Below are 12,987 nucleotides of genomic sequence, written 5' to 3' on the forward strand. Positions count from 1 at the left end.
CCCTCTGTATTAGGTAGACATTATTCTCTTAGGTTATATAATAACTTATATAGACTAATTATTAGAAGGAACCTACTGAAGACTGGTTGATTATTTTAAACATTCAAAAACATGTCTTTTAAACATTCAAAACCTGTTTGGGGGGATGGCTTGTGGGAGAGAGAATAGATGAATGAAAAAGGGAACAGAGGACAATACCTCAAGAATAGTCAGTGCACACCTGTGCTGACAGAGATGGGACATATGGGATGAGTCTGAGGAGAGGGAGCAGACAGGATGGGGGCAATGGTGGAAGAGCTGCCACTGACATCTTGATGCACACCTTCGATGGTAACCCTCTTGTACAATCATTTGAAGTACAGAAAAAAAAGAAAAGACATGCAACATTGTCAGTCACTGAGAATTTTCAGTGCCGAGTCCCGTGCCAAGGTAATGTGCATTCTAGAGCCAGTCCTAAGTTGAAATGCCAGAGCTACCACTGATGAGTCCTATGACCTTAGACAAAACTGTTTAACCTGTTGGTCCCTAAATTTCCTGTTCATGAAAAATGCACATGACAATCCTTATCTGATATTGATGATATAAGGATTAACAATTAAATAGACATAAGAAAAAATGAAAATATCTAAGATGATATTTTATTCCTCTTGGACAGTTATTCTTTCTATCTCAGTACTCTAATTAATTTAGAATTTCTCCAAACCATTCTAAATCATCTGACATTTTATGTTTATACATGATTATGTCCATGTATATACATATATGCCCAAACATACACACAACGCTTAAAAGTAGGACTTTGGGTCAGGTGCCAGTGGCTCATGCCTGTAATCCTAGCTACTCAGGAGGCTGAGATCTGAGGATCACTGTTTGAAGCCAGCCCAGGCAGAAACATCTGTGAGATTCTTATCTCTAATTAATGACAAAAAAAAAAGCTAGAAGTAGAGCTGTGGCTCAAGTGGTGAAGCACTTGCCTTGAGCAAAAGAAGCTCAGGGACAGTGCCTAAGCTCTGAGTTCAAGCTCCTGGACAGACATACACACACAAATAATACTTTGAGTAAGTATTCACATCAGAGAAATGCATTTATCATAAGGATGGCTTTTCTACTTTTCTATATAAAAAAATTTAAATCAAACCATTTTTCTTTTTTTTTTAAACAGTGAGCATGTATTATTTGTCTAACTAGGAAAAGTAAATGTTAATTTCATTGTAAAAAGATGTGATTTCCTAGAATAATAAAAAAGAAATTTCATTCAACTGTTCCATATTTTCCATATAGTATATGAATGCATTCAAATTTTCACTATATGAAGCTATAGAGGATAGCAGATTTGTGGAAGACAAGGCAAAAATGCTCATTACATCAGAGAACACATATCTAGCATTTTTTTCAAATGGTTCTCAAAAACTGCTAATTTTCCACTTCTTGGATTCACATAGAAATCACAAGGGTGTGGATCGAATTCCTTGGCTTTAAAATGATTCTTCAAACCACATACAGATTCACCAATTCAAGGCACTTCTAAGCATCTATCTGTGAAAATGCAGCATGCTTATAATTTCATCCCTAGAAAAGGGGATCACTCAAAGTCAAACCATGCACAAGTCTAGCAGAGGAGAAATCCCCACAGCAGCTGTACAAACACCACAACTCAACTCACCTGGGCCTTGGCTGACATCTGTGGCAGCGTTTTCAAAGGAAGGGAAAGGGAGAGGAGAGACAAGGGGAGAGAAAGGAAGAAAAAAGTTAGCAACACACACACACAATGCAATGTGTCCTTGCATGGTATCATAGTCATGCAAGCCTCAAAAGGTGCTCACCTTCTGAGCACGTAGTAGTACTACCTTCACCCAAAACCACCCATGCAAGCCTTTTACTGTGCATGTGGCAAGAGAGGGAAGTTTCCATCTGTCCGGAAGCATATCATCCTGGAATCAGATAGAGCTCCAAAGAGCCAAGCAAACTGGAATCCTGCAAGAATATTGGTTAAAATATTCTAGTTGATTTTTGCACACCAATACCCAAGCAAATCCTCCTTCTCTCCAGATACCAAACACCAGACGCAAAATCAAGCAAAGTTTTCCAGTGCAGAGAATAATCAACCATTTCCTTGAGAAGCAAAGAAAAAAAAAGCACCCGAGGTAAGAGTTAGTTGCAGAATTATTCACTAAATAGAACTGAAGGACATAAGATCACAAACCATTTACAATTCCCTCCCTTCCCCATGTCCTCAGTGACCATTTTTCATCACAGACAGCCGTGTGTACGTAAGATGGCTTGTGAGTAGAGCATCACTATACAAATAGAAGTGCTGCCTCTGCCCTTAGATTTTCTCCTTGCTTTATTCTCCATCACTAATGACAAGAATTGCCATTGGAAATCACACTGGACAACTACAAATAAAACACTCAACTCTGGAAGAACTGACATGTGAATTAAGCCAATGAACTTTAAAAGCATGAAGAACAGAAGGGTTCACTCCCACCATCTCCAGGAACCATACAAATTCTCCTCTTCCCTCTCACTCTCAAGAAGTAAAATTGAATTGTGTGGGGAAGCCTAGAAGAGTAGCCCAAGGCACAAAACATTCAGACCTCTGTGAAAAATAAAGAACATTTGAACCCATTCTTTAACTTGCAGAATCCCACTCTACCAGCCCTTTGCAGAGGATCCCTAGATTGGCTGCTTCTCATCAATATCCCTCAGTCAGCAGGACAAGAGGGATGGTCCCCAAACAGCAGTTAGGGTTACTTCTTCAGAGAAGGGATTATGATAGAGGGTTAGTAGAAAAGCAGGCAGGGAATTGTGGCCTATACAGTTTGCAGATGGCAGCATAAGCTGATAAATTAAAATCTGCCTGGAAACAAAATACTGGCAGCTACCAAAGAATTTGAAAGAAAAAAAAAGGACATAAGAATGAGGAAATACGGGGGGCTGGGAAAGTGGCTCAGTAGTAAAGCGCTTGCCTTGCATGCCTGAGGCCCTGGGTTTGATTCCTCAGCACCACATAAGAAAAAAGAAAAAAGCCAGAAGTGGCACTGTGGCTCAAGTGGTAGAGCGCTAGCCTTGAGCTGAAGAGCTGAGGGATGGCACCCAGGCCCAGAGTTCAGGCCCCACGACCAGACCCAAAAAAAAAAAAAAAAGAATGAGGAAATACAGACTGGGCATTAAATCTCTGGTGTCACCACCATATAGGAAACAGAAGCCCATTCATCAAAAGGCCATCCAATTTTCACTATTTAACCCAAGGCCAAATTCCCAAAGAGGCAGACACCAAAGACAGCCAAAATGGCGGCCACGGGGCCAAACTGTTGTCTCCTCTGTGGCATATCTAGACCCAGCTAGGCAAAATATACTAACAGAGAGAAGCAGGGACAAGAAGTCACTTCTGGAAACTACTGGCCATCCTGAGTAGATTTGCTTAGAATCATTGGATGGTAAATTTAGGAGGGCCATGGACATTAATTCTAGACTTTGTTCTTTCATTAAGATGAGAGATTAAGAGTTGGAGAGACCTATCCACTGTCACACAGCTGTTGCAGGGACTCTCGATCTCTGGTTCCTATCCAATTCAGTGTCCTAGACCCACTCATTCAACTCTAGAAGAGATATGGGGCCAAATTTAGTTTGGAGATGAAAGAGAGAACCCTGAAGCCATAGGGAAGCTGATGAGAATCTCCCAGATGCCTCATGAGTAAAGCATGATTTATCCTCTGTGGTTTTAACTTCCTGTCTGAACAAGGTGGGGAATGTTCTCTGTGCCCCTAATAAAAACATCTGCAGCCCCATTGGGAGAGCTCCAGCTAGTCCAAAGCTCTTGTCTCAAGAAAATCCAGATTTTGGACACGTTGAGCTGTGCCCTACCATCTGGGAAGGATAATGCTCACAGTTATGGCTAAGCATCCACCCAGCCCACGTCTTGCATTCCCCACAAGCAATATTTGCTTAGAGACTTCTAGAGTGCTCTGAATCATTCCTCAGACACACCCCTTTCAGGTTTTGGAGTGGGTAAGATTTAGAGGTGAAGTGGCAGGAGGGAGGAAAAGAAGAGGCAAAATAGAAGAGGTGGGAAGAGAAAGCATGTTGTATAAATAACTAAGCAGGGCCATTAACTGTGACTGATGGATTGCCTAGAATAGTGGTCATTAAAATACCTCTTAATTAAACAGGATATCAAACTATTTGCATGTGATTTTCTGCAGGGAGAATGTCAGAACCGACACCATAATTCCTATACAAAGACACTTGGATAGCCCGGAGACCCATGGAGCCAGGATCCCTTGAAAAGCCAAAGGTCTTTAGGGATTGGCTAGTTGCCCATTTGAGCATTGAAGTAATGATCTTGTATTTGGAGACTCACAGGTGTAAGTTCACATCCCAACCTGGCTGTAGCTTGGGCTCATCACTGAATAACTTTCTGAGTCATTTTCCTCAGCTATAAAATGGGGATAATAACAAAACCTCCCCCATGGGGGTGTTCTGAGAATTAAATCAGATTAAATGCTTGTAAAACACTCAGTACAAGGCAAACACTGTATAAATATAACCACTCTGATTCTTATCGTTGTGAATTACCACAAACAGAAGTACCAAAAAATGTTGACCAGATGGTTCACTGGAAACACCAAGAGACCACAGGAATAAAGCCAGTGATTTTCTTCAACTTCTCTACTTATGAATGAGGACACATGTCCCAGTGCTACAAATCTCAGTGTGAAGTGAGAGGAGGAGTTAAGAGTCTTGGGTGAGAGAAGAAGGAAACAAAGCAAATCCCTTGTTTATTTTGTTTCACACCCCCCACCCCTCCAGCTTTAATTCTTCATAGTTCGTGCATCAAAACACAGTATCTATTCATGTCTCGGGGGCCAGCAATACTATCCAGAAAACCACTTTCACTGAGAATCAAGGTCTAAGCTCAGTTCTTGGCCCCTGGCTGTGGCAGTGAGTGCGAGGTAATTTTCAATGCATTCCAACTTCAGCAACAGGGACACAGTCGGTCACCTGGCCTCTATCCCAAGGAACAGTGAGTGACCTGAATTTCTGGGCTCAATTCTGACTGACAGAACAAAGTCGGAAAGACAAGAGGTAAAGAGACAAGGGAGGGATGTCTAGACAGTGGGAACAAGAACTTGGTTGTAGCTATCCAGTTATATTATCTCTCTCGCAATCTTTTTATCTGCCTGCAACAAACCTTGGACATCTGACAGAGAACTTCCTTCCCCACCTATAATCCATGTAGTTGGCAGAAGTGACGCTACTCCCACTTCATCTCCAAATGGAGCCATGTGTCTCGGGCTAGGTCATGGGCATAGTCCCATCTCCTAACAAACATGTGACCCAATCAAAACCATGAGAGCCTCCCCAGGGACTTCCACAAGAATGATCAGGAAACAGGATGCTTTCTTCTCTCTGAAGCTGCAAATTCCTGTCTTTGCTCCCTTATGGGGATAGCAACATAAAAGAAAGCAAGTCTTATTGCGAGATGACTACAGACCTACAGTCAGATCTCAGCTCTGCCCTCTGTCCACGGGTTAATGCCTCTGTTTCTCTGAGCCTTCATCTTCTCATGTATAAATGGAGATCCTCAAAGTAACTCATCAGTGAGTTGTATCCATGGAGGTCATTTATTCACCATTCCGTATTTGATGAATGAGTGCCAACTATAGGCCAGAACCTATCTTAAATATTAAGGATATAGTGAATGAACCAGACTACCCTTTGAGGGTTTGATGGGAGGGGTTAACAATATAACAAAGATATATGATGTAATATCACATAATAATCAGGGCCATAGAGAAAAAAGAAACAGGCTAGGTGGTAGCAGGAGCCCCCCATATTAGAGAAGACAGTTAAAGAAGGCCTTTCAGAAGTAATATTTAAGCAGAGACCTGAAGAAGGGGAGTCTTATATATACCTGACATCGACAGTACAGGCAGGAGACTGGCAATTAGAAAGGCAGTAGGCAGGTCTTTCTCAATTGGTTTCTTCTATAAGGATCAAAGGGTAAAGATTGTAAGCTGAGGCCCTCCTAGCTCTGTCATTCACACATAGTCCTCTCAGGTGCTCAAGAAACACTCAGACGAAGCCAGTAGGCTCATGTGTGTGTATCAGACCTACTCAGGAGGCTAAGATCTAAGGATCACAGTTTGAAGCTAGCTCAGGAAGAAAAGCCCATGAGACTCATATCTCAAAGTGGGAGAGTGCAAACACAAACAGGTCTAGGACAGTGCCCAGGTCCTCAGTTCAAACTCTAGGAGTGGCAAAAGAAAAACAAAAGGAGGGGCTGGGAAAGTGGCTCAGCAGTAGAGTGCTTGCCTTGCATGCATCCATTCCTCAGCACCACATAAACAGAAAAGCCAGAAATGGCACTGTGGCTCAAGTGGTAGAGAGCTAGCCTTGAGTTGAAGAGTGGAAGGACAGCACCCAGGCCTGCCCACCAATAAAAAGCAAGGAAGGAAGGAAGGAAGGAAGAAAGGAAGGAAAGGAGAGAGGAGAAGAGGGGAGGGGAGGGGAAAGGTGGGGAGGAAGAGAGAAGAGAAGAAGGAGGTAAGAGGGAGAGGAGAGGACAAGAGAAAAGAAATACCTTCTCCAACTGGAGGAAGCAAAACTGTCCTCTATTCTCTTTAGCAGAGGAGAGAAATAAATCAGGAAAATTCCAGCTCCCTCCGAACCACGGACACTGATTACAGATTCAACAATGACTTCAGCCACAAGTGCGTACACTCAGTATGCTTACTTTCAAATTTAAACTTGAAACAATTATCTGCAGTTTGGGGGTGAACCTGGCTTTTCTAACTAGAAAGGATAAGAAAGAAAGGCCCTTGCATTCACCACTGCTACATCCGTGGACCTTATGCCAGGGGAGCCTTTCCCTAACCCACCCTTCATCGGAATAAGATCATTGCAAAACACGTGAGTTTAAGACTTTCCCCAATTCCTTCTACACCCCATACTGTGTTTTGGGGAACACAGAGGAGGTGGCACAGCCACACTTCTGAGGAGAGCCCCCTCCTACACGAAGGAAATTAAATGACCAGTTAACATTGACTGACCTAAGTGTTTTGAACAAGTCAGTAAACCAGGAGGTATTATCATTCTCATTTTTCAGATGTGGACATCTAGGCACAAAAAGCTGGGGCAGGTACCCAAAGTATATAACAGATCCTGCGTCTCTCCCCTCTTTCTCCTCTCCCTCTCTCTCTCTCTCTCTCTCTCTCTCAACTAACAAGCGGGGAGCTTCTTTCCCACCCCTATCAGACATGGGAAAATGGGAAAGTAGAGAAAGTGGGATAAAAGCAACATTAATCATCATAAAAAAAACTCACATTTCTGTGTGCTGGGCACAGTGCCCAGAGCTTTTCCGCATCATTTCCCTTAATCCTCAACCACAACCCTCACAGGGAGGAAACATTATTCACCCCATTTTACAGATAAGGAAACTAAGACCTTAGACAGAATGCTCTGTCATTAATGCCACTCAGACTCAGAAACACACTAGATAAGGGTCCAACTGTATAATATGAAAACTTTCTGAATAAAAGCACAAACTGGGACAGAAACTAACTGGCTTAGGAAGCTACAAATAAGGGAGAAGAAGCCTGGGCACCTTATCTCACAGACATGAGACCCAGGTATTACCTCAGCCAGAGGGGACACATTAGGTGCAGTGTAATTCAAGAGCCACAGTCCTGGGAGTCCTCCGTTCCTTCTGCAGACACTTTGCAGCCCAGGGACTACAGCGATCACAGGACCAAGTGAACATTCCCACCCAGAGCCAGCAGCATCTGCCAAGGCCTCACAAAAATTACCCACTACCCATAATCCCTTGCCCAGCTGTTCAAATCCACACAGTCCTCTTTCCTGGTCTCTTTCTCCCAAAGCTAAACAGTTCAGTGGTATGCATACTCTAATGTCAAGAGGCAGCCAAGGAGAAGCTGTCTTAGCAGCTGTGCATGTTCATTTACCTAGACAGGGCTGTCCTCACGCATGGACGCAGGAGTTTTCATGCAGATAGAGGTGGAAAAAAAGCAAGGCTGGCCACTGGCCTCTGTGTGCACTCTTCCTAGGCTACCGAACATCTGGACAGGCCTTTGGCCTTCTGCTGAGGATTATATATTTTTTCTATAGCATTAGAATTATACGAAACAAGGCCAGGATTGCACCTCCCCCCAAACACCTCCCACCTCCAGGAAGAATGAGCAACAGATTTTCCTTCTTTTCCAAGAACACAAAAACCATTTTGGTTGAAAGCTAAAACTACCTTTCAATAAAGAGGAGTCTGGTTTCTTGCTCTTCCTAGCTCTCTGAGCTCTTCAAACATAGAAGAGTGAGCCCATCAAAGCCCATGGGGCCATGTTAACTCTAGCCCCAACACAAATGTCTATTTATCTATAACTCAGCCCTAGTGCCCTGGTGCTGTGTGCTTTTGTTCTTTGATGCTAATAACTCCAGACCGAAAGCAGAGCAGCAGGTAGCAGCTGTCAGGTGCCAGGCTTCCAGGCAGCCTGGGAGGCAGCAGCAGTTGGAGAGTAAAGCAGTAAAACCTCAGGAAGGAACCAGAAGGGAATTTCTATGGTCCAGGTCACTGCTGTGCCCAGACACCTTTAGGGACTCTAACATAATTGTAAAGGCTCTGGATTTAGGAACACAAGCTTGACTGCAACTAAGAGGCAATCTATATGTTCGGGATACAACCAGAGATTAACATAGACAGTCATTTGGTTTTGAGAATTTTAAGAATAGGCATGGAGGTATGATAGTCTGGGGTTTGAATTGTGGTTTGCTGTCTGTTGTTTAAAAGATCTTTGGGCCAAGTGCCAGTGTCTCACACCTGTAATCCTAGCTACTCAGGAGGCTGGATAGCAGTTCAAAGCCAGCTCAGGCAGGAAAGTCTTGGAGAGTTGTATCTCCAATTAACTTGGAGACTTGGATACCCTTATCCCCAACTAACCACCAGAAAACCAGAAGTGGAGCTGTGGCTCACAGTGGTAGAATGTTAGCTTTGAGCAAAAGTGCTCAGGGACAATGCCCAGGCCCTAAGTTCAAGCCTCACAACTGACAAAAATAAAATCTTCAGCAAATTTCTTAGCTTCAAGCTCATCCCGTCACAGGAAATAGTAGTATACATACTTTTGTAAGTGTCTCTGCACTCCTCAGTCTCTTTGCTGGGCCAAATACACACAATGAAAACGACAGGCTTATAGAGGGGGGGAAAAATGAGCTGTGATACAATGTCCCAAAATTTCACTAGTGACATATAATAAGAGGTAGAAACTATTGTTTTACTTGTTGGGAATATATAAGTGGGATCATAAATATAGTACTTCGGTTTATATGTGGTAGCAGAGAGCTTATGACTTGCTTGGAAGGAGGAGGAGGAGGGTCACCTGGAAATGGCCAGCAGGCCACAACATCAGATGTGAGCTGGGATGCACAGGTAACACCCATGGCTGAGCCAGGTTTGAGGTATATGCATTCGGGTGTTCCTACACTGCTTAGCTTCTCTGACAGCAGTTTTCTGCCTTCAACTAGAGTATCTCATGGAAAAAATCATGCATAACCAAAAGGAAAATCATTATGCTCCAAGTGCTCCCTAATATATCAATTGTATTGGAACAAATTTGCATTTTTAAAACAAAATACAGAACTGACGGCCCCTAATTTATGTGACTGTTGGCCAGGAGCAAATGAGACAATCCGTGTACAGTGTTTAGCACCATGAGAGGCACACCGTAAACAAACATTCAGGAAAATACATAGCGAAATCACTAAAGTGTCTGCTGATTTGTTGACACATCCTGGGCAAACTTAAAGTGACAAGTTGAGACTCCTATTGATCTGTTAAAGCCTTCAAACACAAGACATCACCAGCTAGATAATTCTTCCCAGGCAACTACAAAAGTCTCCCACCCAACAGGATGGGTGTTTGGGGAAAGTCCTGATAGAAGATGGGCACTGCCAGGAAACCTTATAGGACAGCTTTTAGGGAATGGATGAGGGTTGTCCTTCCCAAACTGTCGCATCAACCACCAGAGAGGAATATACACACCTTCATCTCAGCACTAAGAAATCAACTGACTTGAATGAGATGATCTCCTTAGGACAGAGAGGAGTGCATTATGGGCGGGGAAAGAAATCCTTCAAGCTCTATGGTGGGAAACACACCCTATGCACAAGTATCCTGCATCTCTGCAGGAACTAAGTGGCAGGCTCTGTAGTCCAGTAGACTAAAATAAAAATCCTGGCTCTACCACACATATGAACTATGTGTGGTACTAACATCAGCTTCCCTATTTGCATAAGGGGAACAATATACTTACCTGGAATGACTGCTGTAGAGTTATAAGGAACTAATCTCTGCAAAAGCATCAAGCATCATGTCTGGCATGCAGGAAGTACCACATGTTGCTTGGCCCCAGTGACATCCTTGAAGGATGAATCGTCCCTTTTTCCAAGAAGTCCTTACTCTCAAGACTGATTTAGATCTGAGGATATAGTTCAGAGTGTAAGACAATTGGAAGAATGTCCTAGGAAAAGTAGGTGGTTCTACCAGAGTTTCTGTATAGGGGACTTCTGCAAACTACAATTCAGTGTGTGCACACAAACACACACACACATATACTAGCTTAAGGCAAAAAAAAAAAAAACTCACAATGCAGCTGCCTTATCGAGGCTGCTGTACGGAGTGCAGGAAGGAGCCCTGGGTATAGAGTAAGAACACCTGGTATTTTGTTTTACTGATTGTGTTTTGAGACAAGCCCTCATTATGTCACTCATGCTGGCTTTGAACCCACTATGTAACATGCTGGTCTCAAACTTGTGCCTCCCTGCTTCTCCTTCCAAATGCTGGTATTACAAGTGTATACCACCACATTCGTGTTTTCCTAATTCTTAGAAGTTTTGCTAAAATGCATAACAACATAAAAATTGCCAAACCAATGTGTTTATTTGCTTTTGTGGTGCTTGGGATTGAATCCAGGGCCTCATTCATGTTAGGCAGATGCTGTACCAGTGAGTCATATTTCCAACCTCTCACCACTTTTAAATGCAGTTTGGTGGTAATAAATGCATCTGTAATGCTGCACAATTATCATCGTCATCTATCACCAAAACTCATTTCATCTCATCTTGTAAACCTAAATCTCTTATTTCTCTTTCCATTCTCCCCCAGCCTCCAGCAACAACCATGGAGACTTCAGTCTTCATGAATTTGAGTAGTGTAAGTACCCCATAAAAGTGGAATCATGCTGGGCACCGATGGCTCACGCCTGTAATCCTAGCTACTCAGGAGGCTGAGATCTGAGGATCACGGTTCAAAGCCAGCCGGGGGAGAAAAATCTGTGAGACTCTGATCTTCAATAAACCACTAGAAAACCAGAAGTGGCGCTGTGGCTCAAGAGGTAGAGCGCTTGCCTTGAGCTGAAGAGCGCAGGGACAGCACCCAGGCCCAGAGTTCAAGCCCCACGACAGACAAAAAGTATTGTGTGGAATCACACAATACTTGTTTTTGTGACTGGCTTATTCCACGTAGCATAAGTTCTTAAGGCTCATCCATGTGATAACAGGTCAGAATTTCCTTCCTTTTCAAGACTGAGTATGCGTGCGGCATTTTAATTGCAGAGTACTGGTTTTGAGGCCTGATGACATTTTACTTACAGAGTTCTGGGTTTGAGGCCTGACTCTATCCAGTCTCAAGTCACTATGTGACTTTGGGGATTTTTTTTTTGGCCAATCCTGGGGTCTAGGCACTGTCCCTGAGCTTCTTTTGCTCAAGGCTAGCACTCTACCACTTGAGCCACAGTGTCACTTCTGGCTTTTTCTATTTATGTGGTACTAAGAAGTCAAAATCAGGGCTCAGGCATGCTAGGCAAGTACTCTACTACAACGCCACATTCCCAGCCCAACCTTAGAGAATTTCACTCCACCTCTCTCAGCCTGCTTTACCATATACATAAGTAGTGGGAATAATAATAGCACTAAATTACATGCCCAGGTTACTGTGAAGTTTGAACAAGACTATGAATATGGAAGGTCTTTGTAAACAACCAAGCACTAAGTTGTTCATTTATTCACACCAAAAATATTAAGTGAAGCTCCACTATGGTACAAACTGGTGTCAAAAAGCGGATGAAGTAGGATCTCTATTCACAATTATACCATAAAATACATTTTAAAAATATGATGCAGGCTGGAAGCTGGTGGCTTCGCACCTATAATCCTAGCTACTCAAGTTGCTGAAATCTGAAAATTAAGGTTTGAAGCCAGTCTGAGCAGGAAAATATATAAGACACTTATCTCCAAATAACCAGCAAAAAGCTGGAAGTAGAAATGTGACTCAAGTAGTAGAGTGCCAGCCTTGAGCAAAAGCCCAAGCAAGATGAGGCTCTGAGTTCAAGCCCTAATACCAGCATCAAAACAGGAAGCAAGAAAGGAAGAAAGGAAGAAAGCAAGAAAGGAAGAAAGCAAGAAGGCAAAAAAGAAAGAAAGAAAGAAAAGACCCAGAAGACAACTGGAGAGATCTTTTTTTTTTGGGGGGGGGGGGTCCGGTCGTGGGGCCTGAACTCTGGGCCTGGGCGCTGCCCCTCAGCTCTTCAGCTCAAGGCTAGCGCTCTACCACTTGAGCCACAGTGCCACTTGCGGATTTTTTCTCTTTTTGCTTATGTGGTACTGAGGAATCGAACCCAGGGCCTCAGGCATGCAAGGCAAGCACTCTACCACTGAGCCACCTTCCCAGCCCAACTGGAGAGATCTTTATCCACTAAAATCCCTGCTATGTTCTGAAACTTTCTGTTATACTGTGTATCCACCAGCTATGGCAACATCATACATGCATGTCCTCAAGTCATTCAACTCACAAACAATAGCTCAGGTCTAAATATGAATCTAAATTAGCCCTTTTCCTTCTCCCACACCCATCTCTCCAGACCCTCATTATTTCTTCCTTTAACTAATCTAACTACTTAAATCAGTTGTATTATAGGAACC

The 12,987-nt window shown here is 43.1% G+C and overlaps 1 protein-coding gene across 26 annotated transcripts in view; it reads right to left on the reverse strand.

The window, feature by feature from the left end:
- Positions 1 to 12,987, reverse strand: part of Nrxn3 (neurexin 3) — a 1,574,539-nt gene that overhangs the window by 1,465,380 nt on the left and 96,172 nt on the right. For 16 of the 26 annotated variants that reach the window (XR_011373379.1, XR_011373377.1, XM_070028709.1 and 13 more), the window contains exon 3: positions 1,664 to 1,681. The exons of the other annotated variants lie outside the window; for them this stretch is intronic. Coding sequence is in view for 14 of the 16 variants with exons in the window: in XM_070028709.1 (XP_069884810.1) it covers positions 1,664 to 1,681 (18 nt within the window). In the remaining 2 variants the exon portion in view is untranslated. The remainder of the gene's footprint in view (positions 1 to 1,663; positions 1,682 to 12,987) is intronic. 26 annotated transcript variants of the gene reach the window in all.

Source organism: Dipodomys merriami, unplaced genomic scaffold (assembly GCF_024711535.1).
Source record: "Dipodomys merriami isolate MVZ:Mamm:240054 unplaced genomic scaffold, mDipMer1.0.p SCAF_1, whole genome shotgun sequence".
Taxonomy (NCBI): Eukaryota; Metazoa; Chordata; class Mammalia; order Rodentia; family Heteromyidae; genus Dipodomys; species Dipodomys merriami.